Below are 25289 nucleotides of genomic sequence, written 5' to 3'. Positions count from 1 at the left end.
ATTTATATGTATATATTTTGTATGATAAAATTTGATTTTTAAAGGTTTGCTATACTTGAACAAGGAATAGTGAACTTTAACATACAGCCTATAATTCATTAATTAGGATGAGGAAGGAGATGTAGAAATGAAAAAATTTAGTTAACGTAAAACAGATTATACGATCATTTACAAATTATATCAACTGTACGCAATTTAATCAATGAAGTAGTGGGGATGTAGATGAGACAGTATAGAATACATCACAACGAGTAATGGGAGAAAAAAATTGTAGTAGTTGCGCGGGTTTTGCTCGGCCTCGGGCTTTACTTTCTAATCCGATGACTGTGAGTTACGTGTTTTGCAAAATTATTTAGCAAGTGTGCATTTTATGCTTTAAGTCTAAACGAAATGGGATCCGAGTTAACTTTAAGTTGAGGCTTTGCTTTTGATATAGGTATGCGCATGCGATTTACAAAAATCTAATCGAACAGAAGTAAGTATGTGTGTATGATAATAACATTTTGATAAATAAAGAAAACTGGCTAAACATATATTATGTAGAATTGAAAGAGCATAATTACAAGAAGAAAGACACTTGAAGATATGTTGTGATGTCATTAGATGTAGCGACTTTACAAACATGAAACTATGAGGAAAAAAAGAGTTACTGAGAGAGATTGATGATATTTTATATACACCATGACTCCAAAGATTGAAGGAAGTTAATAAATAAACATTGTGATTCATATTTTAATCAATTATGTAAAATGCGGCCAGTTGTAATGTAATGCGACTAATTTGATGCCAGTAATGTGTGTTAAATAATAGTCAAGGACAATCTGCAAGTTCCTTAGAAAGGTCCGGTTTCGAAGAGGCACACTTAATATCCGAGGGCGGCGCAGTTGAAATAACCAGCCCGGTTGAACGCTACATTCTCCTATACTTAACCTGCAAATGTTTCCGTCGTTAAGGATTTTAGATATATAGCTTAGCAACATTCATCCCAATGTGAACTTTAAAGCAGTCATAGTTGACCAGAAGATGAGCAACAAATTCAACGTAAAGGCTTGCGTCTCAGCGACTGCTCAAAATATAGATTTACACAACAACTTTACATATTAAGCGATATTTAAAGGACCGACAGTCTCGGTCTCTTTTCGCATAGAACGGAAGGGCATTTACATCATGGGGATGTAAATGGACCTTTTTTGATCTACAAAATGGGAATCTAAAAAATCTGTCAAAGATAGACATATGTGTCTCTGCTTACATATATATACATATATATATAGGCTGAATCACTTTCAACTTGCCTTTTCCCAATATTAAAATTATCGCACAAGTCGCTACTTTAGCTACTACTAACTTTTAGGGTAAGAAAGTGTAAGGGGGGATTTGCTTGGAGACTAGGCATGAGCTTGTATTTAATTGGAATAAAAGAAAAAGAATAGGAATTCATGAATTTGTTGAATGAAATTGCAAAACTGCAAGTCATTTGTATGAAACATAAAGCAGATGAATCCCAGGTTTTCGGTTACGATGCGACGTTTGCCGATGAACAGAAATGGTAAATGGTTTCGCATTTGATTCCGCAATACCGCAAACAGAAAATTTTATAAACCATGGAATTGTCAAGCGTTTCGCCAAATTCAAGAGCAAAATCCAGTGTTTATCTTAACATTGAGACGCTATGCTTTTTAATAAAAATCAATAACTTTGGATACTAACTTGTCATTTATTTAGACACAAATTACAATAATCAGATCCTCATATACCGGAGCAGAAATAACAGCACGGTAAGCAGATACAGTGATACAGTAAGAGCTGCGTTGGAATACGGGTGAATTTCAGCTATAAGGAGTTTTAAAATTTTTACGTAGTAGGGCGCTTTTGGTTTAATTTGTTTCACCATCCGTTTACAAATATTCCGTTGTTGTGTTGTTTTCGTTCACAAGAAAATTGTTTGAGGGTATAGTCAATTTTCTAAACTTTTGTGGGTCTAGAGAGACAGTCGTTGATTCCATCGTTTGTTTTGAGCGCGTTTTTGTAACGGCCTTCTAATCTCTGAGTTCAAGCAAAGCGGTGTGTAGATTTTGGCATAATTTCCCAAATTTATTGACCTAAAGACGGTTTAACTATAAAAAAAAAAGACAATGTTATTTAATTGTTTTGGAATACTCGCTCTGCTCCAGATCCTGCCGGCCTTGGCGTACCCGCCTTGTCGCGAGCAAATGTCGGATCCGTATGAGTTTGGGGAATCTGACTTAATGAGACCGGGCATGCATGACACGCCTCTTTCATTAATGCAAAAACGAGAGGCTTTGGCGATTTCGCTTTCCAAGCGCGACAGTGTTGGATCATACGCGCCTTATAATGTAACTTGTCCTAGTGACTATATGCTACGACCTGCTTCTGACGGAATAAGTTCAGGCGAGCAAAGTTTCATTGATAAACGTATCCCCAAAATCAATACACAAATGAGGTCCTTTATTTCCAACACTGGTTTGGACGTAGATGTAAACTCTGTGATTAATGATTCAGATGGCCCTCGTTTAGGACTTGCATTTTCTGGCGGTGGACTCCGCGCTATGGTCCACGGAGGAGGTGTTTTAAATGCTTTCGATTCTCGAAATGGCAATGGTTCTTCACTTGCTGGAATTCTTCAATCCGCCATGTATATCGCTGGTCTTTCTGGTGGTTCATGGCTGGTCGGTTCCGTAGCTGTTAATAACTTTGCCAATATTACTTATCTACGTGACAACGTTTGGAATTTGGAACATAGTGTCTTTGCTCCTCATGGTGACAATGTTGTCGAAAATCTTGCTTATTATGACGACCTGGATGATGAGATTGATCAAAAGAAAGATGCAGGATTCGATACTTCTTTGACCGATCTTTGGGGACGCGCTTTATCTCGTAAGCTTGTCGATGCTACCCAAGGTGGTCCAAATATCACATTTTCTAGCATTAGAAACCAAACTTGGTTCCAAAATGCCGACTATCCTTATCCCATCATTATATCTGACAGTCGTTTGGAAGAGGAAAAAGCTATCCCTGCCAACACCAGTATATTCGAATTTACTCCATACGAGTTTGGTACTTGGGACAATGGTATTAAAGCTTTTCTCCCTATGGAATACGTCGGTACCCATTTAAAGAATGGTGTTCCACCAGACCATAAGTGCATTCGTAACTATGATAATGCCGGTTTTGTTATGGGTACTTCAGCTACATTGTTCAACACGTTTCTGTTAGAATGGAGTCAGGAAGTAACGTCAAATAGTACTCTCTATGATATTATTCATAAAGTATTTGAAAAACTTTCTGAGGATCAAAATGACATCGCTCCTTACCCCAATCCTTATCAGAATTTCACGACTACAAACACCACCGTCAAAAACCCTTTTGAGCGATTCGATACTATTGATTTAGTAGATGGTGGTGAAGACGATGAGAACATTCCTATTTGGCCTTTGTTACATCCTCAAAGATTTGTTGACGTTATATTTGCTGTTGACGCAACTTATGATGATTCTAATGGTTGGCCTGATGGCTCTTCTATTGTTACTACATATGAAAGGATTATAACTTATAACGCCAATAAAAGTGTTGATGTTCGAGGTTTCCCGTATATCCCTGATGAGGACACAATCATTTCCTTGGGACTGAACACTCATCCAACATTCTTTGGATGTGACGGCAGAAACACTACTGCAGGTAATCATACCGTAGATAACAATACACCTCCTCTTCTTGTTTATTTCCCCAATTATCCTTGGGTTTACTATTCCAATATTTCCACGTTTACCATGTCTATGAATGACACTTTGTCCAGTGGCATTCTTGAAAATGCTGCTCTATCGGCTACTCAAAACAACAGCGATTCATTTGCAGTCTGTTTGGCATGCGCCATGATACAACGTTCCTTGGAGCGCAAAAATATGTCTACTCCTAGTCAATGCTCTTCTTGTTTTGAACAATACTGCTGGAATGGAACAACCGTGAACAACCCTAGTGCCGTTTCAAACTATGCTCCTACTGTGTTATCTGCATCAACCACTTCTGGTACCTCTTCTGTACGAGCCAAACCTATAGTATTTTATTTATTTGCTTCGCTTCTAACAGTTTCGTTACTATTATAGACGACGAAAGCCTCCCCCACTCACACACCTTGGTATGAGTCACTTTTCGACTTGAAAGAATTAAAAAGCATAGACTGAGTCAGGCTTTTATTTATTAATTGTAAGGTATTAATCACTACCAAACTTGTGGGGTTCAAAGGTTTTGTAGTTTTAGTGTTAGTGTTAGTGAATTCATTTTAAGTTTTCGAAGCACAATGTTTCTTTTCTCTAATGAAGATGTTTAGTTTAGTTAATTTAGGAAGATCGCTTTTATTTTTAAATATACAGACAATTAATTTTAATAATGATTGTGCAATTTTATAGATATCAAAGCTGTTTTGAATTATAAACCGTCAAAAAAGTCAGTTCCTAAAGGCTTTTTCCCTTGATTTCCCACCTTTTTCTTTTTCTTAGGACTCGAGAATTCAGAGTCGCTGCTGGAATCTTCATCACTATCTAAATTATCAGAGGAGGATGACTCATCTCCTTCCTTCTGATCAACCGGCCAGAAAGCTAGTTCGGTTCCACTACAGGAAACTAAAAAATTGCCTTCGGTAGTAACATCCACAGCGTCTACGGTTGATCGCGAAGAGTGTTGCCCTATAATTCTTTCGTATTTGTTTGGAAGAATGTGTAACAAACGTATACATCCGTCGCTTCCGCCAACATACAGACTGTCAGAATCAGCACGAGTTATTGTTTCTATTGAAAAATCATGGGACCGAATTGGCGATAAAATGCGATCGGTATGATCCCCCCAATCACCCTTTGTAAATAAAGTTATAACTCCACTGGCAGTACCAACAGCAAATTTCTTTTTTGAATGCTGATCCCGTGTAAAAGCTCCACAGGTCATTTCTTCGTCTTGTTCTTCACTCAATATTGGTTTTTTGAAATTACGAGCATCGATTACTGACAAAACTCCATCACCACTAGTAGCAACGAAGTATCGTTCTTCAAATGGGCTAATAGAAGATATATAGTCAATATGATCATTATGGGTATGGATAATGCCTCCCTCGGTGCGCTTATCCCAAACAGAAACACAACCATTATCATCACCTGTAGCAAAGACCATATCATTCTCAATCCATTGAACCACACTATAAGGAGAAATCTCCTTATTCTTATCCACTATCCATTTTGAACTCACTCTCCCCGTTGAGGTATCGGCGATTTTTAAAACACCATCTGAACCTACAGAAATGAATTCGGTACCTGATTCATTTACTGAAATATTTCTGCAGCTTTTTTTATGTCTTTTGGTACTCCATTGCTCGACCAAACTTATTTGTGCGACATCATATTGATAGCTACTAACTCTGCCGTTTGAAAAACCCAGTAACACTTGATTTTCACCGAAACAAGCTAAGTCGAATATTTCATTTTCAAATTTTTGTTTTATAGCAGCATTTATTGTTCCACCCATTAGGTTGTTTAGGACAAGTAGGCTGTGATTAGAGCTGGGCAATCCACCTCTCAGCACCCATTGCCCTGTAGCAAATTTGCATACCCTAGAATCGCGAATACTATTACACTACCAACTTGATATTGTTTTGGAAAATTTACATAAAGCATATAAAATTTTATTTGTACGAACTTCTTGAACTCATTTAAATAATTCAATAGTATTTTTTACTTGGGGATTCTTTATTCAAAGACTTTATTCGAAATCGTTAAACTACGAATTCTTTTAGAAAGTTAGACATGGAAAAATGGACGAAGGAGAACGTACTGAAAATTTTGCCAGTCGACGATGAGAGTGCCGCAATGATAACAAGCACTGCTTTAGCAGTCGATTCTTCCGAAGCCGCAAAAGATTATTGGATTTCTTTACTGGGGGATTCTGCTGAGACTATAGAATTCATTAGTGACTTCAATCAAAAAAGATTTCACTCTACGCATTCTGGTAATTCTCCATCGATCATGAAAAACAAGAAGAATGTGACACCAAATAATAATATTCGGCAAAAAAATACTGCCACATCTTCTCATCCAAGTTTCTATATCGCTAACAATAAGCAAAAAGGATATGATGAAGAAATGTATAAAGTCAATCCTGCTTCGAGGAATAAATCACAATCAAACAATATTTCATCACATGAAAAATCTAGCAAAACTACGAAAAATGTCTCTCCAGGCGTAATGACTTCTGACCTTATTCCGGAAAAGAAAAGTGTAAAACATAATAACTCTTCTTCTAACAGAATTGAAGGTCTCGCCGACATCGAAAAAGCTATACGTCAAATAGAGATATCTCAAAATATAAATAAAGCAGAAAGAAGAGTCTGCAATTGTCAAGGACGTAAGCATCCGCTTAATGAGGCGGCTCCCAATTGTTTGAATTGTGGAAAAATAATTTGCATTGTTGAGGGGATTGGGCCTTGGTAAGTAATATTACTACTATATCTTATTAACAAGTTTTTACTAATCTTAATTAGCACCTTTTGTGATAATCCTGTCATTAGCAAAGCTCAACAGTTGGAATTAATTCAAGAGTTGAAGCATGAGGGAAGCCGCTTAAAGCAAGCTGCCAATCAAAAACGAAAAAGCAAAACCGTTTCTAGTAAAAATAATTTTCAAAGGTTGCAAAATTCCTCCTTGCATTCAATTTTTCTCGATCCTAAACAACTAGAGCAAAAAGCTCAGGAGGCTGAAGAAAGAAAAAATGTCTTATTAAATTTTGATAGAACCTCTGCTCAACGAACTCGTATTATCGACGAAGCTGCTGATTTTGATCCTACTTCGCTAGCTTCTGATACTTGGGCATCTCCAGCTGAGAAAGCTTTAAATCTTGTTAGAATGCAAAAGGCCATGGCTAAAAAGGAAAAGAAAAAAAAGAAGGTATTGTCGATTAGTCTTTCAGGAAAAAAAGTTGTAGTCGATCAAAAGGAAGCATCTTCTGAAAGTTCTGATGAAGATCAGGATGAACTTGACAATTTAACTAAAGTTGAGGGCCAATCTCATAGTCATAACCCGAAGGCTCCTGTTATTAGAAATTTGCCTAGGCCTATTTACCATCAAGACCTACACTCTAGTCATGTCGCCGTGCCTGAATCTATTCTTAATAAAATAAATCAGAAGTGGTCTAAAGTTCAGGATGATGATGGCATGCCATCGATGTTATAAGTATGTTTATGTTAAAGTTACAAATATTTAATGTATGCTTTTATGAGATTCAGTTTTTTTAAATATACATATATGCATTTTGGTAAAGTGCGTATCATTTTAATATTATTAACAAGATTACGTTAATTAGAATATGTCTTAACAATTTTAACAAAACTATCTGTCGATATTTTCAAAAATTTGATTTTAAATTAAGGAGAAGGAGGTACATATTTGGGTGAATCTCCTTCTTCATCATCCCAACCACCTGGTGTGGGAGCAGCCCACGCACCAGGTGTAGGAGCAGTATAGGGCTTTGAATTATCTTCGGTATCCCAGTTAGTTTCACTGAATCCCCCGTATGCAGGGGTTTGTCCCCATGAGGTGTTAGTGCCATTAGCAACCATAGGTGTCTGATTAGCATTCCAAGCTGGAGTCTTAGTACCATTGTTCCAGGACGGAGTTTTATTACCAGCATTCCATGCAGGCGTTTTAGCACCACTATTCCAAGCAGGGGTTTTGTTGCCAACATTCCATGCAGGAGTTTTATTTCCGGAATTCCAAGCAGGTGTTCTACTGCCAGCATTCCAAGCAGGAGTTTTATTCCCAGAGTTCCACGCTGGGGTGCGACTTCCAGAATTCCACGCAGGTGTCTTTGAACCAGAATTCCACGCAGGTGTGCGACTTCCAGTATTCCAAGCTGGAGTGCGTGAACCATTTGCAACAGCAGGCGTACGGGCTCCTTGGGCCCAGTTTGGTACATTTGGTCCATCAGCGGTGCTGATACTACCAGGTCTTATTCCTCTAGAACGCTCAATAAATTCGGTATAGCTAATCAATTCACCAGTCTTAGTAGTATATAGCAGGTTTTCTTTAGGAATTGTAACCATTTTGTTTCCCGTATGTAACTCAACACGTGCATTTGCATCAGTAGTATCCTTAATAACGCCAAGTAATCCTTTCATAGGACCTCTGCGGATGCGTACAGTAGCGCCAATAGCTTTGTCACGTCCAATCGTTCTTTTCAAGTTAGCAACCGGAGGCAAAGCCGGCCCATTGGATAAAGCTGGATTCATTTTCGTCAAATCTGCTGAAATACGGGCACCCTTTGCCGCAATTGTTGCTACGTTACGACTGCGAGCGGAAAATACACCATTATTCTCTGCGATATCTCTGTTATGCAAGAAAACAAAAGCTCTGTATATGTGCAAGATCGTTCCCTGCTTTCCCTCTCCTCCAACCTCTTTTACTTTGTCGCCAATCCGAATTTCAGCCCCATTTCTATCTGTAGCCACACCTCGGCGATTGGAATGGCGCATGGTAATTTGAGAAGCAAGAACCGTTCTAACCCCTCCATTCTGATCAATAACTTTGTACGTATCACGATCGACAGAAAAAATGCAGGCAACCGTGTTAACATCCAGCTGCACTAAATCATGTAATTCATATGCAGAGTTAACAGCTTGTGCAGAACTAGCTTCGCCTAAATCACGAGAAAATACAGTCAACTCAGTCATAAGAGTATCACTCAAAAAAGTAACTTCGTCCTTTGAAATGCGGACAACCATACCGGTGTCATCCTTGTACTTTCCTGCTATAACTTTTACATAATCACCATGTCTAAACCTTTTCCTCAGGCCCCGAGATGGTACATCTAACCGTAAACCATCAGAGGATACCATGGTAATAACGCTACCTCGAACATTTTCAACAACACCACTTACTCCAGTCTGCTCACCAACATATACCTCGACATGATCTCCAGGCTGAAATTCAGCATGGCCCCCTTTGACGCTGAGAGCCAAAGAGCTGAGATCCAAATCCTCATTATTAGGATTGAATTTGGATACCTCGTCAAGTGTAGGATTAACTCCTTCAGTTATCAGTGAGGAAATACGAATGTCCTTTACCAAAAATCCATCTTCGAACTCTTCATTGTTGAAGAGGAAAAGTCTAGGACCACGTTTAGAAAACTTAGAAGGATTGCTTTTAAATGCTTCGCTTTCATTAAAGAGTCTTGCTTGAGGACGAGTGGCAGAATTCTTTCGTTTCAACCCATCGGAATAATCAATACGAGGAACTATACGTACACGTGCGGTTAAACCATTTTCTGAAAGGTTGTCAACCTGAGCGAGATCACCGGCGTACTTTCCACGGCGTATACGCACATATGCACCAGGCAACAGTTCAACAACCTGTTTTTGAACTTTGAGTAAATCCGGCATTTCCTTAATTGGAACTAAAATCATGTTATTTGTATAAACATTTAAAACCCCATTAAGTGCATCTAGAACATGTGATTGCTTTCGAGCTTCAACGTATATATAACCGACCAGCGAGTCACGTTGAAATGCTGAAATGATTTCTAATGGAGAGCTAGTATATTGCAAATCCATAGCTTTCCGCATTATGGTAAAAACAATATCCTTTTCTTTGCCAATTTTACAGCGAACAGCCCAAATATTGGGATCATTCACTGAAGGAAGTAGAAGACGTTGGGGAACATTGCTTGTATCTCCAACAACAGTTTGGCTACGACCATACTTTTCACGATACTCCTCAGCAAGGCGTTCAGCATCAACAGATTGTAGTTCCTGTCTTTGACGGTCAAGTTCACGATGGCGACGATCATCACCGACGTAATCCGCTCCAACTTCTTCTTCAATGAAACCATCTTCACGACCAATTTCATCTTCCTCATCTTCAAGCTCTTCCTCGTCCTCATCTACTTCTGCTTCAATATCAAGGAATTGGTTGCGGCGGTCATGGCGAGCCCTTTTTCTTCTACCGCCACCTGATTCATCTTCATCTTCCTCGTCTTCCTCATCATCTTCTTCATCCTCTTCTTCCTCTTCGTTTGCATCAGCTTCTTCCTCGTTTTCTTCAACATTATCCTCATCTTCTTTTTTGTCATTGTTATTTACATTATCGACTTCGTTTTCATTCCCATCTTCGCCTTTATTAATTGTGGTATCATTTGGACTTTCGTTATGGGAATCCACGGGAGAACTCTGTTTTTCATTTGTAGTAATTTTAGCAGCTTCAGAATCATCATTCAGCAAGTCACTTCCATTGGGGGATGCACGGGTAGAATTGATTTTAACTGAAGCAGCATCTTGCTCAGCTGCATCTACCTCAGTCGAATTTGCATCTTTATCAATAGATTTCGGAGAATTCGTATCCATTGTGACTTAAAAAAGAGGAAATAGTACCTATTCCCTCAATGCTTTGTTTTTAGACCTTTAATCTAATATAGGCGATAGGTTCGCCGATTAATGAACTTTTTATTCAACAAGTGGTGTTTTGTTAAAGGTGACTTACAGTACGTACTGCTGCCCTATTTTACCAAGCAAGTAGGTCTTGTATGGCTTGCAGCGACAAGAGTATAGATATACGAAAGAAGCAATTTAGAATGGAATACTTACGGTTTTTTTGTAAAATCAAACTTTTGCTTTAAAAGTATTTGCTTTAATGGTAAGCTTGAGCAATTGCCACTGCTGGTAAACAAACTTGTATACACGAAATGCCATACACAATCTTAAAGTTAGACTTGGTTTAATTGAAATTAAAGATAATGGGATGCTCAGATTATCAATAAATTCATCTTACATTTAAATTGTAATATTATGTTATATTCCATATAACTATGAACCCTTTAGGGCAATATCCCTTTGCGTTACTAAAATCCAATATAAATATTAAACTGGATAAGAGGATATTTTTTACCGAGAGAATATAGGACAAAGGTGGTGTCCATATACTATCTTCTTACTCAATAAATCTTATAATTATGATACAGGTTAAATGAGGAATAATATAATAGCCAGCTCTTGGTGCTTGTTCATAATTTCCCCCAAACCAATGATGCTACTCAGCTATACAGCATCGTGTACATTGCCAATACAGTCGAGTTTTTCGAATAAATGCTTAAAATTTAATTTTGGCCTTTTATGACTCTCCATTTGTCAATCTTCGCACCCACCACGGTAGCATATAACAACTTGGTTTTAGCTTCAATCTACTCTTAACCTTCGAAAGTCGATTTTCTCTAAACATTCTTTATTTTCCCTTTTAAACATTACCAATTTTTGCATTTCCTCACAATAATATGTAGTGGTGATGGACGCGTTTGTACTCGTAAATTACCTATACCTACTCACCTAGAACTCATAAATGTCGGTAGTGAAAGAATGGGTTCTTCTAAACCACTCAAAGGCTTCGTGATATGTTGTACCAGTATCGATTTAAAGCAAAGGGTAAGATTTTTGCACGACGAATCGCATTTTTTGTTATTTGTGTTACTAACTTGACAGACCGAGATATCTACAAAAGCAACTAAACTTGGTGCTGCCTATAGATCAGACTTTACTAAGGATGTCACGCATCTTATAGCCGGCGATTTTGATACTCCAAAATACAAGGTATGTCGTAAAATCTTACAAATTACACTATCCTTCAAGAGTAAATGCTGACATTCTTTTCAATAGTTTGCCGCAAAATCCAGACCAGACATAAAGATTATGTCTAGTGAATGGATACCTGTTCTTTATGAAAGCTGGGTACAGGGAGAAGATCTGGATGATGGCCTGCTCGTCGATAAACACTTTCTACCAACTCTATTTAAATGCCGGGTTTGTCTTACCAACATTGGCCAACCAGAGAGATCTCGTATTGAAAATTATGTGCTTAAGCATGGTGGTACATTTTGCCCTGACTTAACTAGAGACGTAACTCATTTAATAGCTGGCACCTCATCGGGTCGCAAATATGAATATGCATTAAAGTGGAAAATCAACGTAGTTTGCGTTGAATGGTTATGGCAAAGTATACAAAGGAATGCTGTCCTTGAGCCGCAGTATTTCCAATTGGATATGCCAGCCGAAAAAATTGGACTTGGCGCGTATGTTCGTCTAGATCCCAATACTACGGAGGCAAAGTCTTATTCTGAAAACCAAAAAATAAGCAAGAATAAAGAAAAGTCTGGTCAATCCTTGGCTGCATTGGCGGAGGAAGCGGATTTAGAACCCGTGATTATGAAACGGGGAAAGAAGAGAGATAGAAGTATTTTATGGGAAGAACTTAATAATGGAAAATTTGAATTTTCCAGCCGTTCTGAAGAAAATTCAGTACTACTGGATGATTTCACTCCCGAAACTGTTCAACCCTTAGAAGAAAACGAATTAGATACGGAACTCAACATCGAAAACGAAGCTAAACTTTTTAAAAATTTGACTTTTTATCTTTACGAGTTTCCAAACACTAAGGTCTCCAGGCTTCATAAATGTTTGAGCGATAATGGAGGCCAGATTTCTGAATTTTTGTCTTCTACCATTGATTTTGTCGTTATACCTCATTATTTCCCTGTCGATGAATTGCCCATCTTCTCATTTCCTACAGTTAATGAGTGGTGGATAGAAAGGTGTCTTTATTACAAAAAAATCTTTGGAATCGATGAACATGCCTTAGCAAAACCTTTTTTTCGTCCATCTCTGGTTCCTTATTTTAATGGTCTTAGCATTCATCTTACTGGATTTAAGGGGGAAGAACTTTCGCATTTGAAGAAGGCTCTCACCATCTTGGGAGCAGTTGTGCATGAATTTCTTGGGGTCCAACGAAGTATTTTGTTGGTAAACACAAATGAACCTTTCAGTATGAAAACTAGATTTAAAATACAACATGCTACAGAATGGAACGTTAGAGTCGTCGGAGTAGCTTGGTTATGGAACATCATTCAAAGCGGAAAATTCATTGATCAAGTTTCTCCATGGGCTATCGATAAGAAAGAAAATCAAGAAATAAAAAAATTTACAAACCAAAATAATATGGTATTTCCAACGTCTGATAGAGATACACGATTACAAAATTCTCTTGCTCAGCAGCCAATAGGACATTCTACGCCTCATAATTCTCCTTCCTTATTATCGGTTAAAAAGCGCCAAAACAACCATATTAGGTCTAATACATTGATTCAACTAAATTCTAATTCAAAAGATTCAACCATATTTCCTCGGAGATCCGTGACAGTACCGGGCGACAAGATTGATACTGTTTGGAAGTCATCAGTTACAAAACCAGAAACTCCGACATCTCCACAAGAGCATGTTTCATATATAGATCCAGACGCTCAACGTGAGAAACATAAGCTTTATGCTCAGTTGACTTCTAATGTAGATGCTATCCCGCCTGCTAATGATCTCCAAAATCAAGAAAATGGGCTTCTATTAATTACCGAGAGTCATCGAAAACTCCGTAGGCGTTGAAACATTGTTTATTTATATGTATAGTTTATGTCAAGTTTAATTATTTTTACACGTCCATTCCAAATAATTCCAACGAAAGATTTCTTAAAGTTAGTAACAAAAAACATTAAACGTGACTTACTGCTTCTCTTTTCTAGCAAGCATTAAATTACAGCTCGTAGGGCTTCGCCAGATAGGCTGTAATATTAACATATCCATGAGTGCACCATCTTTTGTTTGAGCATCCACTCTAAGGATGTTACATCCTAGAGGCATTTTTTCAAATTCCTTTTTTAACATTCCGCTCTCAGAAAACTGCTCAACATGTGGGTACTCGTTTTTAACCAAAATTTTTAAATCTTTTAACCCAGCATCGTAAAAATGCTTCTCGTTTAAGAAAGGGCTAATGATATTGACACCGTTACTATGAATACGAAAATTGCAAATATCTTTGTTAGCTTTTAGCGAGAAATCTTTCAACAGTTGACTGATTTCCTGCTTTACAAAGAATCTAACACCGCCGTGCACGAATTTCACACGATTCGTGTTGGCTTCAATAATTTCTTTGAACAAAGAACATGCAAAATAAATTGATCTAACGGGAATACCGCTTTGATTTCTAACAAAAAATTGATCACGGGGAAAACTAGGATCGATACCATAAAAATCACTATGGGTTAGTTTGCCTGCCATGGTAATATAACTTACACAATAGTTTTGATGCTAGTATCATCAGGATTAATGTATACGAAGGGCTCTTCATCAAAATAACTGTTGCCAGATTTAGTTAATGTAGAATTAGAAGCTTCGTCAACACCCTTTTCCGTCCTTTGTCTCTTGTTCTCGGGTGGTAGAATTTCCATACTAGCAGTATACTTTTTGGGATCAAACGAACGGGAATTAATAGGATCAGTTTTTTGGAGTACGGCCACAAAAAAACCACCAGTATTCTGCATATGGGGATATAGTCTGGCACTATTAAGAGATTAGAAAATGATAAAGTTTCAAAGTTCTCATCCAGGCAAATAAACCTACCATCTTTCTATGTGGAGTTTGCTCATTTCCTCCTCAGGAAGAGGCCACATGGATTCGGTTAACTCGATCTTATCATTGGTGTTCTCAGCAGGTGATTGAAATTCGTTAAGAGAATCATCCAAAACCTTCCAAGATAAAAGACCGGGATCACGCTTAAGTAGGGGTAGTTTTTTAGACACATCAACAAGAGAAACTGCACCACCAGTAGCCTTCAATGCAGCTGTTACAACAGCTTCATTTTCTATGGGATTAATGGAGCATGTTGAGTAAACCAAACAACCACCCACTTTTAAAAGTTGCAATCCTCTGATCAAAATTCTCAATTGCAAAGGGTGAAGGCTAAAGGCGCTATTGGCACTCCATTCCCTCCAAAGAGACAAATTTTTGCGGAAAGTGCCATCTCCTGAACAAGGCACGTCGGCTAAAATACGGTCAAACTTTAAAATTTTTTTTTCTTCAATTACATTTAAGCCGTCAGAAGGAGATGAACCTTTGACATAGATATTGGGCATTGTCGATGCATCGTGATTAACAACCAAAATATTCGGGGAATTTAAACGATTGATTTGGTGAACAAGCATTTGGGCTCGTTTGGGATCAGCGTCATTAGCAATTACAAGACCTTCAACACTCTTGAGATTTTTGCTGTCATGAGCAGCATCCTTGATATTGGCTTTTTTATAAACAGCTTCAATAAGCTGCGCAGTCTTAGATCCCGGAGCAGCACACATATCCAGAATTACATGATGTGGCTCAACGTCTAAGAATAGAGGAGGAAGCATGCTAACCGCTTCTTGACGATTAATGTTTCCAGCTTCATTTTCACTTACAAGAAACCGCTGAAGTCGTTTAAGAGGCGGGCTCTTTCGAATAACATCTTTTTGCGCATCGACAATATATGCAAGACCATCTGGGTACCAAGGCAGCACTGTTGGAGGTGGAATAGTTTGACCCTCATGGACGACATTTTTAAGGCTTGGTACGTAGTATTTTTCAAAATGGTTTTTTAGTTCAAAAGCATGGTGACGATATCCACAAATACGAAATGTAGTTGGTAAGGGCTTTCTCATATATTCCATAAAGCTATCAAACTCATCATTTGGCTTTCCTCGAAATAAATTTTGCTTTTTATAGTAACCTTCGAATTGTTTATTTCTGCATGTTAGCTGACTATTTCCTACAATAATGATCTTTTCAATGTATTTCTTAAAAATATCCCAATAAAGCTTTAAACCCCGTAAAAAAGCACCTTTGTACACTTACTCTAAGACAATTTCACTTTTGTCATTGTAAGCCCTTTTGCCCTGAGTCACCTATCTTTGTTAAAAAAAAAAAAGAAGGCCGATTAACAAAGTATCATACCTTTTTATTTCTTTTCCCCATTACAAACAATAATTTACTCACAAACCAGAGTTCAGTGTTTACTAGACATAAAAATTCAACTTCAATAGTGTTAAGCAAACTTTGCAATGCAATGTGTCTTTATTTTTTATTTACGAGACCTAGCACTTCTTTGAAAAAATGTTTATCGCTAAAATAACGATAAAGATCATGCTAACTAAGGTTCTGACGCTGAACAAAACTGCTGATTTGCATTTGTATTTGGAAGGTCTTGGTGACTTTAAAAACAGAAAATTCAGATTGGACATCTAAATTCTTCCAACTGACTTTAAAAATGTTTACGTTGATATCGTTATCAGTATGCGTATGTAGGAGAATATATCCATATATGACTTTATTCTTTTAGGGAAACAACAAGAGCTGCGCATACTGCTAATATAGTTAAATTTCAAGCGTTCATTATTGCCATTAAATAGGTTACCGCTAAGCATGGGAATAAAAAGCACCTAATGTGCTACTATAAAGCGAAGGATGATTAATTCATACCTTGTCCTCCATAGCAAAACATGTTACATTTGCAAAGTCTTTTCTGAGAAGGAACATTGCCGTATTTAGGAACAATATAAATAAATCTTACAATCATAGCATTATTATAGTCTAAGGCTCCGGTATCGTTATGAAGAACATGTCACAAAACCTGTATGCCATACATTCATCCTAAATTCACAAATTACAGTGTCCATTACCTAGATATTATATCAAATAGCGACATTATCAGCATACAACACCACGCTATGATGCGTAACTTACTGCAGTGTAATGTATTAATTATTGCTTACCAAAGGCGTTAAGTAACTTAAAACATCTATTTATGAGCAACATAAACGAGTTAAGCATGTACATGAGCTGATAAAGCATAATCATTGAATTATCCCATTGTATTTATTAGAATTGAGGATTAGATTCGCATAACGTTTTTCGGTTGCTCTTTTAAACAAAAGGAAAGCAAACTATTCATGCAATGTCTCAATTGCTATTCTTGAGGCGCTTTTTCTTCCTTTTTTGTTTCATCATTAGGATTAGTTGTACAGGAGTATTTGAAAGTGTTATCAAATCTTCGGAAAATGTGCCTGATAAGGTTAATGTCAAATTACAGCATGTATTTCATTACGGACTCAATGAGGACAGTATATCATATTATCGACTAGATGTGGCCAAGAAAAGTGTTTACGCAGAGAGTGAATCAAAATTGCCGTTGAAAATGAAGAAAGGATATTCCGTTCACTTGAAGGATCAGTCTCGCGATGCGTTGACTGATTATAGATATAAGTCTATGAAAGGAATTTATTCTGAAGCGAATTCACCAGCTGATTTATGGGAACAGGAAGCAATCGTGATTCCTGATATTACTGATAAAGAAACGATTTACTCCCTTGGAAAGATGAGCTACAATGCTTACCAAAAAATTCCTTTCGACGGGGACTGGTTAGATTTAGGACCTGATTGGAATATAACTCCACCTGAAGGATTTGGTTGGGAGGAAGATGGTCTACGTGGACATGTTTTTTCCAATGATGACAATTCCACTATAATTATTGCGATGAAAGGTACGTCCATCTTCGGAATCGGACGCGGTACCTCGCAGAAGGATCGCGTTAATGACAATTTACTTTTTTCCTGTTGTTGCGCTCGTGTCAGCTGGGCTTGGTCTACGGTTTGTGGTTGCTATAAAAATACATACACCTGTAGTCAAACTTGCCTTGAGGATGAAGTGCAAGATGACTCAAGGTATTATTCTGCATCATTGGATATTTTTTATAGTGTTAAAGAATTATACCCTGATGCACAGATTTGGCTGACTGGACACTCATTAGGTGGCGCTACTGCCGCTTTAATGGGACTTTCTTTTGGAATTCCAACAGTCACTTTTGAAGCACCTGGTGATCGAATGGCTGCCCGACGTCTTCATCTTCCAATGCCTCCAGGATTACCGGACGAAGAAAGTTTAGTATGGCATTTTGGTCACAATGCTGATCCAATATATTTGGGCAAATGCACAGGTCCAACTTCATTATGCTGGGCCGGAGGTTATGCGATGGAATCAACTTGTCATACAGGACAGGAATGTTTATATGATGTTGTAAAGGACAAAGGGTGGCATCTTTCTATTACCCACCATCGTATGCAAACTGTTTTGAATGATGTTATAGATGCATACGAAAAATTACCAGATTGCTCACACACACCGAATTGTGTTGATTGTTACTTGTGGGAGTTTCCTGATGATGATAGTTGAAAGGAGTGGCTGTCCTTTGCTTCAACTTCTGATAATGTCCTTAAAACTTTAACGAACGCCAAACTTTTCAACCTTCACACTTTATTAGATTCGAGTATGCCTATTTTCTAGTATACCTATAATAAAACTTATTTTTAGCTTGCTTAAAATAAGTACCAGCAAGAAGAAGATGCTTTAGTCTTCGGTTTAAACAGTCGTTTGTGCTATGATAACTTAATGAAATATTGATACAAAGCAGTACTGACTATAAACTATCTACTTTTGGTAATAAAAAGTAAACGTGAATGCCAACCCTTGATGTTTTATTGAATAAATCACTAATAAAGTATTGTTCTAAAAACTATCTAATCCAAAAATTTAAGCTCATTGTAATAGCTATAGACATTGCTTTATTCGATTTGAATTTTAAATTATTATGTTCAAATTGAAATTTTTTAAGAAAAAGAAAGAGATGGTAGTTTTGAAGCGATATTTCTAGCCCACATGTACCAATTAAAATTATGCACAAATTCTGTAGCTATTATAACGGCCACTAGTTTCACTTCTTCTGACAATCTTCACAACTTCTCCCCTTTTTAAACCAAGATAACGAGCAACAGGATCAGCTAGTTGAATACGGGGTAATTGAGTTTCACGTAACTTGTAGCGGTCTAAAAGTTCTTTTTTCTCATCCGGTGAAAGAAGAATATGTTTAGGAACAAGCTCATGATGAGTAATGTTGACAATCAAATCGCTTTCTTGGAAAGTCTCAATGGTAAACTGGCCGGTGACAGTAGCAATGATTTTAGCGGCACTTGGGGTCATGGAATTGGCATAAATTAGAATACCAGTTTTATGATTATGATCACCTAAAGTATGAACAAAAGTTCTCATTTCTTTAATACCAACGGAGGGCTCTTTTGCAAATTCGATATAGATTGTGCCTTTATTTGAATCATTGGAAGGTTTTGCGTAAAAACTCAAAGTTGTACGACTAAACGCATTAGCAAAACAGTTTTTAAAAAAAAATTGATAAAGGAAGTTTAGAAGAAGCATGTTCATCAATTAGAAAGCAGATTAAGAGTAAACCGATTTATAAATACCGGCGTCTATGGACATATACGCAGATATCAACAGAATTTGCTTCTATAATCAATCGGATTGTTTAATCCATTATCACGATGGATTTAAATAAATGTACATACTCTAAATTACGACCCATGCCACAATGCATGGCCTTGAATTGATCCAACGTCAAATCTAATTCAGCTTGAGAAACGCCGTAACCCTAAGTTATAATAGTTGTTAATAATTCTAATATGTTTGAAGAAAAAAGATTATCAAATACATACCCTGTCATGGACTAATTGATGAGCTGTCTTCCAAGCACGAAACACCCTAACAATGTTTTTTTCTTCCGCAGACATTATGAAAAATTAATAAGAAACAAAAATAGAAAAACTGAGTTAAAAAATGAGAATTGATCTTCTAAAAGAGATGTTCCCAAAAAGAGGGAGTTACGGCAGAGCAGTGTGCAGAAGATAGCAAGAAAATTTTGGTGGTGAGTTCTAATAATTATTAAAGTATTCGTTAAGCATGTATAATGCGGTCAAATAGTGTAACAACGATTGGATTATTCTATTAAAAAAAAGGTAATTAGGAATTCAGGTTTGAGAATGTAATATCTAAATACTTAATTTGAACCTTGAACTATAGGAGGGATGACCTTGTTCCATTCATCATCCCAACGATATTCAGATTCCTTGAGAGCACCCAGTTTCAATGAATTTAATTCATTAGCATGAGTTAATAAATACTAAAACAGTTAGTTATCGTACGAAAAAGCCAATAAATTATGTAGGAATCGCTATTCAAGGTTTTTTTTGTAAAAAAATCTTTTTTCATACCTGCATTTTTTTCGATAGAGCTTTTGAATCGTTAACGATCAACCCGTTTTCGCCATCATGTACCAATTCAGAAATCGTTGGATAAGAAAGCGCAATAACAGGGACACCACAGCCAAACAAATCTACAACTTTCATAGGCAAGTCAAGTCCACTTGAACTAGTATGCAAGCATACACCAAGATCTGCGCAGGCCATAACCTGCGGATAATCTTCAATACTGAGCCAAGGCATGCAAAAACGAACTTTGTGTAATGGATGCTTCTTAATGTACTGAGAAAATTCTTCCTTCATCGGGCCTTTTCCAGTTATCAGCACCAAAAGCTTGGGCGTATCTAAAGTTTTGTCGTACTCATTAAGAGCCTCCCATAAAATGTAAATATCCTCGTCTGGTGTCCAAGAGGTAGAAGTAATTAAGAGCTTCGTAGAAGAAGGATTGTACTCACAAGGTATTTTTTTGATAGACATTTGCTTTTTCTGTTCATTTTTAATGGGAGTAAAGTGGTTGGGGGGTCTATCATAACATACATAGCAAGGACTTGAAAATGTTAGAGTTGAGCAAAAAGCAAATTTATACTTACTTCATTCCCCAAGTTTGTAAAACATCTTTCATCCGTTTAGAGACAGTCAAATGAGCATATGCTCCTCGGGCCATGTATTTCTCATAAATTTTAAGTAATTTAACAAAGGTATGCTGCTTCCCTAATTTCAACGCAAGTATTGAATATCCAAAGTTATGCCAATCTATGATAAATTTTGTACCACGTAGTATATGAAGACATTGAGCAATGAAGAAAACAGGGATGCAAGGAGGATTTTGAATGAACAGGAATGAAGCAGGTTTTCGAACAAAAAGAGCCCAGTTCAGTGCAAGAAATTGATGTAAAACCTTCAATGGTCCCAAAAACAAAAACTGAAGGCGGTTCTTAGGTTGAAGATACGCAGGAAGTGAAGGAATGGGATAAAAACGAATGTTTTCATGACTTTCGAAAAGTCCTACAGATGACCCGGGGTCTACGACAGTGTTAGTGACAACAAATACACCTAATGTGGTATAGATTAAAATATTCAAATATTTTAGATAACTTACGCTGATAGCCTAACAAATCAACCTTCCATCCAAGTTTAGCGAAGCTAACGGCATGATATTGCATTCTAGGGCTTCTTGCAATATCTCCTAGGACGAGAACAATAATTCTTTTCTTATCCGTCCTCTTTTTTAAATTAAACCATATCACCAAAGATAAAAATAAAACTATCTTCAATACTAGCATTTTGTACACAAACTCACGGTTACTGATCGAATTTCGAAACTTCCGCTTAAGAAAACTAGTTATTAAATACTGTTAGACATATAAAAAGCGAATATCTTCTTAAAACAACTTTCTATAGGTAGGTGTACAGCGCTGATGGTTTACGTAAATATTATTGTGCCCATAATACACTATTAAACAGCAACCTACCCAATATGTCGAAACTCGAAATAACATGCATTTAAAATACAAAGGAAAAGGAATAGAAGCATGATTGTACTCTTAAAGAAAAAAAAAAAATTTTATTTCAAGTATTGAAGTAAAAGAACACTAGACGCAGAAATAATGTAATAAGCAAATAAATTTAAGTAGTAAGATTCGTATCACATACTTAAACATTCCATACTTCAAGCTTGGGAATAGAAAATGCAAAAGACATGACCTGCATGCCGATAAACTTGAATAAAACTCAAATGTAATAGTTGCGTCAATTTACAAAAATGGTAAGACGACGAGTGAAGGGCTAGTATCATGAATAACAGATAGAAACTTATAATAACAGGATGTAATAAGTTAAAAACAAAGTCGTTAGGAAAACAAAAATTGAGGATTTGCGTTCCTATCGTGACAAACCACTTGTGTGGAAACACCAAAGGTGGATGAATGTTTTTTTTCTATCGATAATAAGTTTAAAATAATCAGAATGAAAATGTTAGAAGAAAAGAGAATGAAGAAACTTCAAGTATACAATTTTAACAGATTATACACGCCATAAAATGAATCATAAAAATGCTAACTCTAAAAAAGAGTAAAGGTAGTAAGCAAAATGCCTAAAATCTTACCAAAACGAGGATAAGCGCAACGAGGCAAAAGAAGGCGAGCCACATCCAAATTGAAATTCCTCCATTCTTCGAAACATTCTTTAATCGAGTCATTGTCCCGCTCAAAAGTGACTTGGTCGAGTCAAATGAGTCGTTCATTGACTCCATCAACTTAGTAGAAGACGTTATCTCAGTCCCAATATTCATAGTAAGCTATTAAAATTAGTTAGCATGTTTTTCCTGATGATGGCAAAAATCTTACCTCTTTCAAAGACTTGACTTTTCCAGTTAACTTTGAAATCCGTTCATCATTTTCATTTTCCAAGGAGTCTAAATGCTGAGGAGATTGAGACTCATACAAGGGCAACATATCGCCATTGCGTTCTTTTCTTCTACCGAATCTAATGATTAGTTAGACATTGATTGATCAGATTTAGTACATACCTTGATCCCATTCTGAAGCTTTTTTTAAAATCTTTCCCTTTACCGAATATGAAAAGTATTTGGTGTAGCGCAACTTCCAAATCCTAAGATCTCTTTGTTATGTATTGGTTTTGTGCGCAAAGTCAGCTCATCAAATAACATGCGACGCAACTCAGGAGTTGCGTGTAGAGGTAACACATTGTTGTACTAAGTGACAAATCTCATTTTGCTCTGTTTTTACATTAATCTAAACAATTTTTTTTTTACCGCAGACGAAACAGAGATGATAGTTATGGGTTTAGTAAAAATAAGTATAGATCCCTTCTTGAGCCTGTAGAATATTGAATTTGAGCATCAATTTTGAATGATTTTTCTTTGTGGTGCTGATCCATAATGTGTTACTGGGGCAACTGTAATGTAAACAAATCAACGTGCTTTGTTTACATTTGTAGAAGTGAAATACCGGTGGTTAAAATACCACAGAAAGCAATAGATATGATAATATGGCAAATCGATGGATATTTTTCTTTGCTACAGCCGAAATTAAATAGTATGTAAAACTTGATGATCCAGCGGTCAACTCCAACAGAGCTAATATTTTTTACGCTACTTGCCCATAATACAGTGTGAAAAATAGCGATCTATTTAATCGATGAAATTTATCATTTATTAATGAATTATTTCTTATGCAATTGATATTATATCTTTTATTGCAAAGGTAGGCAATAAAGACTGGTTTAGAGCCACGCAAATGATAGTGTAAAAAAAGAAACATGCTCCTTGTGTATATTACTTCTAGCAATGGAGGTACAAACTTTTCAGTTTTGAATAAAAACGGAATGTAAGAACCAATGGGGAACGAAAACAATAAAATAAAATTCTGGGAAGAAGAAATTTAGAAATGAATAGCACGACTGACTCAATTCTTTGGCAAGAACTTGACCGGAACGAGCTGAATATAAACAAACAGCACGATTTAAATTTTGTCCTCTAATTATGTCTTTTCAGTAAAGCATGTATGAGGTTTACACAATATGTCTATTTAAAAAGAAGGCATTAAAACTCAACTTCTAGGCAAAATGGAATAGCTCAAAACAATAGCTAAACCTCAAAGTGTATTAGTGTAGCAATCCGGCCATCCATAGACAAAAAAGAAAGCCAGGAATTATTAAAGATATTTGTGGAACTTTAAAACGTCAACAGATGGTTTGGAATTTAAGACTAAAAGACGTAGTGTAAGAGAGGAATTGATGAAAAGTAAAGTCAAAAAATCAAGGAGCTGGTTCTTCATCTAAAACACGCCTCAGTTGAGCACTGTATTGAGGTTGCAACGAAGATGGAATGTATTCATAATCTTTGTTGGGAACAGGAGAACGAAAGGAGAGAGGAAGAGGTGAGGGAGAAGCACATTGAACAATATTAGTGGAGAAAGATTGTGGAGTCTTTGGATTCCGCTCAGCAGGTAAGGGAATGGATGAATAATTAGGAGTAATGGGATTAACCGGTTGAGTTTGTGACACCATAGGAGATGTAACCTGTGGAGGTGCTGTAGCAGAAGCGGCGGCAGCAGCAGCAGCTCGCTTTTGCTAATAATAGTTAGTCAATCGAATTTTCAATCATTTGTTAAGGTTAAACTAACGTATCACCTTATCATTTTCTTTTCAAAACTTACGTATTTTAATATCATCCAGTCAAAAACATAGTCATACTGGTATCCTTTACGAATAAGTAAATCACGAAACAGCTTTCTCAAATAAGCATAGTTTGGCTTCTCGGTAAACGAAAGCTGACGAGTGTAACACATGTAAGTGATAAACTCTTCGGGAAGACCTTTGCAAAGGACTTCCAAAGGAGTGCCAATCTTGGTATCACGTATCCGTTGATACTTTTGCTCCTTTGTATCAGCTTGTAAGCCTTGCCAGGGCAAACTGCCGCGACAAAAATAAAGTAAAACATAACCTAACGATTCGAGGTCATCACGGCGAGATTGTTCAATACCAATATGGGTGTTAATACTAGCATATCGAGCCGTTCCCGTAAGATTCTTATTATCTCGATATGGAATATGAACATGAGTTTTAAAATCCCTGTATTTTTTCGCCAATCCGAAGTCAATCATCGTAACAACATTGCTGTGCTTCTTCATTAAAAAATTATCAGGCTTAATGTCTCGATGTAAGAATGACTTGGAGTGAACATATTCAATGCGACTGATGAGTTGATCAGCAAGTAAAAGAACCGTTTTAAGAGTAAACTTTCTTCCACAATAGCAGAATAAATCTTCCAGAGAAGGGCCTAATAAATCCATGACCATAGCATTATAACTATTGGTTACACCGAACCAGCGAATTGTGGGTATGCCAATATTTCCTTTAAGAATATTATACACACGAAACCTAAATGTTAGAAAGAAAAAAGAAAAATAACCAAATGGAGTAACTTTTGCTTTTCCTTTTTGGTTGTAAAACATCGAGCTACGGTTGATAGATATAAAGAAGAAATTGGAGTTCCGAAAGAAATCCAACTTATACTTAAGTAAAAAAATATTAAAGCACTACTTACTCATATTCTAACTGATGATGACGAGCCTTTAAAGGCTCCAATTTCACAGCAACTTGTTCTCCATTTACCGTATTTAATCCCAGGTAAATTTGACCAAAGGAGCCAGAACCAATTTTTCTACCTATACGATATTTATTACCAATCTTAATGTCAACAACCGTCATTTTGCTAAGATTCTAATTCACAGAGATGACTGTGGTTGTTAGAATCGCATCATCACAGAAA

The 25289-nt window shown here is 36.8% G+C and overlaps 12 protein-coding genes and 10 long non-coding RNA genes across 22 annotated transcripts; 11 read left to right on the top strand and 11 right to left on the bottom strand.

The window, feature by feature from the left end:
• The first annotated feature begins 51 nt into the window (after window positions 1-51).
• SPOM_SPNCRNA.2466 lies at window positions 52-1602 on the top strand. The gene has a single exon (NR_191834.1). It is a non-coding gene; the product is annotated as a non-coding RNA (long non-coding RNA).
• Window positions 188-729, bottom strand: SPOM_SPAC1A6.11 (uncharacterized protein; the record flags this gene model as incomplete). The annotated part of the gene is made up of 1 exon (NM_001018591.3): window positions 188-729. One exon carries the CDS (start codon window positions 727-729, stop codon window positions 409-411), a length of 321 nt encoding a protein of 106 aa, NP_593195.1. The 3' UTR covers window positions 188-408.
• Window positions 1603-1794: 192 nt separating the features above from the next.
• On the bottom strand, window positions 1795-3487 carry SPOM_SPNCRNA.2465. Its single transcript, NR_191833.1, has one exon. It is a non-coding gene; the product is annotated as a non-coding RNA (long non-coding RNA).
• On the top strand, window positions 1901-4340 carry plb3 (lysophospholipase Plb3). Its single transcript, NM_001431036.1, has one exon. The coding sequence runs from the start codon at window positions 2136-2138 to the stop codon at window positions 4122-4124; it is 1989 nt and encodes a 662-aa protein (NP_001417937.1). The 5' UTR covers window positions 1901-2135; the 3' UTR covers window positions 4125-4340.
• Window positions 4028-5547, bottom strand: wdr55 (WD repeat-containing protein). Its single transcript, NM_001356000.2, has one exon. The coding sequence runs from the start codon at window positions 5530-5532 to the stop codon at window positions 4447-4449; it is 1086 nt and encodes a 361-aa protein (NP_001342873.1). The 5' UTR covers window positions 5533-5547; the 3' UTR covers window positions 4028-4446.
• Window positions 5548-5584: 37 nt separating this feature from the next.
• Window positions 5585-8071, top strand: rqt4 (transcription coactivator Rqt4). The gene is made up of 2 exons (NM_001018588.3): window positions 5585-6490; window positions 6545-8071. Exons 1-2 carry the CDS (start codon window positions 5811-5813, stop codon window positions 7230-7232), a joined length of 1368 nt encoding a protein of 455 aa, NP_593192.1. The 5' UTR covers window positions 5585-5810; the 3' UTR covers window positions 7233-8071.
• On the bottom strand, window positions 5731-6425 carry SPOM_SPNCRNA.2464. Its single transcript, NR_191832.1, has one exon. It is a non-coding gene; the product is annotated as a non-coding RNA (long non-coding RNA).
• On the bottom strand, window positions 7309-10519 carry spt5 (DSIF transcription elongation factor complex subunit Spt5). Its single transcript, NM_001018587.3, has one exon. It carries the CDS (start codon window positions 10394-10396, stop codon window positions 7424-7426), a length of 2973 nt encoding a protein of 990 aa, NP_593191.1. The 5' UTR covers window positions 10397-10519; the 3' UTR covers window positions 7309-7423.
• On the top strand, window positions 9658-10470 carry SPOM_SPNCRNA.2463. The gene has a single exon (NR_191831.1). It is a non-coding gene; the product is annotated as a non-coding RNA (long non-coding RNA).
• A 295-nt stretch (window positions 10520-10814) lies between the features above and the next one.
• On the bottom strand, window positions 10815-11242 carry SPOM_SPNCRNA.166. The gene has a single exon (NR_150555.1). It is a non-coding gene; the product is annotated as a non-coding RNA (long non-coding RNA).
• A 108-nt stretch (window positions 11243-11350) lies between these two features.
• Window positions 11351-15617, top strand: rad4 (BRCT domain protein Rad4). Its single transcript, NM_001018586.3, has 3 exons — window positions 11351-11467; window positions 11525-11632; window positions 11699-15617. The coding sequence occupies exons 1-3, from the start codon at window positions 11402-11404 to the stop codon at window positions 13469-13471; spliced, it is 1947 nt and encodes a 648-aa protein (NP_593190.1). The 5' UTR covers window positions 11351-11401; the 3' UTR covers window positions 13472-15617.
• On the bottom strand, window positions 13097-15911 carry trm402 (tRNA (cytosine-5-)-methyltransferase). Its single transcript, NM_001018585.3, has 6 exons — window positions 15848-15911; window positions 15749-15798; window positions 14486-15640; window positions 14159-14425; window positions 13593-14120; window positions 13097-13554 (listed from the first exon to the last, which is right to left on the bottom strand). Exons 1-6 carry the CDS (start codon window positions 15866-15868, stop codon window positions 13518-13520), a joined length of 2058 nt encoding a protein of 685 aa, NP_593189.2. The 5' UTR covers window positions 15869-15911; the 3' UTR covers window positions 13097-13517.
• A 113-nt stretch (window positions 15912-16024) lies between these two features.
• On the top strand, window positions 16025-16616 carry SPOM_SPNCRNA.709. Its single transcript, NR_151078.1, has one exon. It is a non-coding gene; the product is annotated as a non-coding RNA (long non-coding RNA).
• Window positions 16617-16703: 87 nt separating this feature from the next.
• On the top strand, window positions 16704-18414 carry atg15 (autophagy-associated lipase Atg15). The gene has a single exon (NM_001018584.3). It carries the CDS (start codon window positions 16848-16850, stop codon window positions 18120-18122), a length of 1275 nt encoding a protein of 424 aa, NP_593188.1. The 5' UTR covers window positions 16704-16847; the 3' UTR covers window positions 18123-18414.
• On the bottom strand, window positions 18357-19644 carry rpb5 (DNA-directed RNA polymerase subunit Rpb5). Its single transcript, NM_001018583.3, has 3 exons — window positions 19454-19644; window positions 19307-19389; window positions 18357-19095 (listed from the first exon to the last, which is right to left on the bottom strand). The coding sequence occupies exons 1-3, from the start codon at window positions 19526-19528 to the stop codon at window positions 18621-18623; spliced, it is 633 nt and encodes a 210-aa protein (NP_593187.1). The 5' UTR covers window positions 19529-19644; the 3' UTR covers window positions 18357-18620.
• On the top strand, window positions 19216-19625 carry SPOM_SPNCRNA.2462. Its single transcript, NR_191830.1, has one exon. It is a non-coding gene; the product is annotated as a non-coding RNA (long non-coding RNA).
• Window positions 19645-19770: 126 nt separating the features above from the next.
• On the top strand, window positions 19771-21553 carry SPOM_SPNCRNA.2461. Its single transcript, NR_191829.1, has one exon. It is a non-coding gene; the product is annotated as a non-coding RNA (long non-coding RNA).
• Window positions 19795-21413, bottom strand: alg1 (mannosyltransferase complex subunit Alg1; the record flags this gene model as incomplete). Its single annotated transcript, NM_001018582.3, has 4 exons — window positions 21096-21413; window positions 20587-21019; window positions 20009-20543; window positions 19795-19917 (listed from the first exon to the last, which is right to left on the bottom strand). Exons 1-4 carry the CDS (start codon window positions 21277-21279, stop codon window positions 19795-19797), a joined length of 1275 nt encoding a protein of 424 aa, NP_593186.1. The 5' UTR covers window positions 21280-21413.
• bet1 (SNARE protein Bet1) lies at window positions 21539-22594 on the bottom strand. Its single transcript, NM_001018581.3, has 3 exons — window positions 22524-22594; window positions 22342-22480; window positions 21539-22292 (listed from the first exon to the last, which is right to left on the bottom strand). Exons 1-3 carry the CDS (start codon window positions 22532-22534, stop codon window positions 22089-22091), a joined length of 354 nt encoding a protein of 117 aa, NP_593185.1. The 5' UTR covers window positions 22535-22594; the 3' UTR covers window positions 21539-22088.
• Window positions 22207-22543, top strand: SPOM_SPNCRNA.2460. Its single transcript, NR_191828.1, has one exon. It is a non-coding gene; the product is annotated as a non-coding RNA (long non-coding RNA).
• A 399-nt stretch (window positions 22595-22993) lies between the features above and the next one.
• On the top strand, window positions 22994-23717 carry SPOM_SPNCRNA.2459. The gene has a single exon (NR_191827.1). It is a non-coding gene; the product is annotated as a non-coding RNA (long non-coding RNA).
• Window positions 23127-25265, bottom strand: hhp2 (serine/threonine protein kinase (CK1 family) Hhp2). The gene is made up of 3 exons (NM_001018580.3): window positions 25065-25265; window positions 24175-24898; window positions 23127-24088 (listed from the first exon to the last, which is right to left on the bottom strand). Exons 1-3 carry the CDS (start codon window positions 25226-25228, stop codon window positions 23774-23776), a joined length of 1203 nt encoding a protein of 400 aa, NP_593184.1. The 5' UTR covers window positions 25229-25265; the 3' UTR covers window positions 23127-23773.
• Window positions 25266-25289: the final 24 nt, after the last annotated feature.

The sequence above is a fragment of the Schizosaccharomyces pombe genome, assembly GCF_000002945.2.
Source record: "Schizosaccharomyces pombe strain 972h- genome assembly, chromosome: I".
In the NCBI taxonomy this organism is placed as follows: domain Eukaryota; kingdom Fungi; phylum Ascomycota; class Schizosaccharomycetes; order Schizosaccharomycetales; family Schizosaccharomycetaceae; genus Schizosaccharomyces; species Schizosaccharomyces pombe.
The sequence above is the reverse complement of the archived record's forward strand: the minus strand, read 5'-3'. Positions and strand labels throughout refer to the sequence as shown.

Coding starts and splice junctions, on each gene's coding strand:
- rpb5 (NM_001018583.3), bottom strand. CDS start 19,528: ATGTCTGCGGAAGAAAAAAACATTGTTAGGGTGTTTCGTGCTTGGAAG. Junction 19,390..19,453: donor ATCAATTAGTCCATGACAGG/GTATGTATTTGA, acceptor ATTATAACTTAG/GGTTACGGCGTTTCTCAAGC. Junction 19,096..19,306: donor GGCATGGGTCGTAATTTAGA/GTATGTACATTT, acceptor TAATGCGTTTAG/TCGTACAACTTTGAGTTTTT.
- trm402 (NM_001018585.3), bottom strand. CDS start 15,868: ATGGGGAAAAGAAATAAAAAG. Junction 15,799..15,847: donor TGGGGAAAAGAAATAAAAAG/GTATGATACTTT, acceptor TAACAAAGATAG/GTGACTCAGGGCAAAAGGGC. Junction 14,426..14,485: donor AAACTCCACATAGAAAGATG/GTAGGTTTATTT, acceptor ATCTCTTAATAG/TGCCAGACTATATCCCCATA.
- bet1 (NM_001018581.3), bottom strand. Junction 22,293..22,341: donor AAGTCAAGTCTTTGAAAGAG/GTAAGATTTTTG, acceptor TAATTTTAATAG/CTTACTATGAATATTGGGAC.
- wdr55 (NM_001356000.2), bottom strand. CDS start 5,532: ATGGGTGGAACAATAAATGCTGCTATAAAACAAAAATTTGAAAATGAA.
- plb3 (NM_001431036.1), top strand. CDS start 2,136: ATGTTATTTAATTGTTTTGGAATACTCGCTCTGCTCCAGATCCTGCCG.
- hhp2 (NM_001018580.3), bottom strand. CDS start 25,228: ATGACGGTTGTTGACATTAAGATTGGTAATAAATATCGTATAGGTAGA. Junction 24,899..25,064: donor CATCATCAGTTAGAATATGA/GTAAGTAGTGCT, acceptor TCTAACATTTAG/GTTTCGTGTGTATAATATTC. Junction 24,089..24,174: donor ACTGGATGATATTAAAATAC/GTAAGTTTTGAA, acceptor AACTATTATTAG/CAAAAGCGAGCTGCTGCTGC.
- rad4 (NM_001018586.3), top strand. CDS start 11,402: ATGGGTTCTTCTAAACCACTCAAAGGCTTCGTGATATGTTGTACCAGT. Junction 11,468..11,524: donor GTATCGATTTAAAGCAAAGG/GTAAGATTTTTG, acceptor CTAACTTGACAG/ACCGAGATATCTACAAAAGC. Junction 11,633..11,698: donor TTGATACTCCAAAATACAAG/GTATGTCGTAAA, acceptor TCTTTTCAATAG/TTTGCCGCAAAATCCAGACC.
- spt5 (NM_001018587.3), bottom strand. CDS start 10,396: ATGGATACGAATTCTCCGAAATCTATTGATAAAGATGCAAATTCGACT.
- rqt4 (NM_001018588.3), top strand. CDS start 5,811: ATGGAAAAATGGACGAAGGAGAACGTACTGAAAATTTTGCCAGTCGAC. Junction 6,491..6,544: donor GTTGAGGGGATTGGGCCTTG/GTAAGTAATATT, acceptor AATCTTAATTAG/CACCTTTTGTGATAATCCTG.
- atg15 (NM_001018584.3), top strand. CDS start 16,848: ATGTCTCAATTGCTATTCTTGAGGCGCTTTTTCTTCCTTTTTTGTTTC.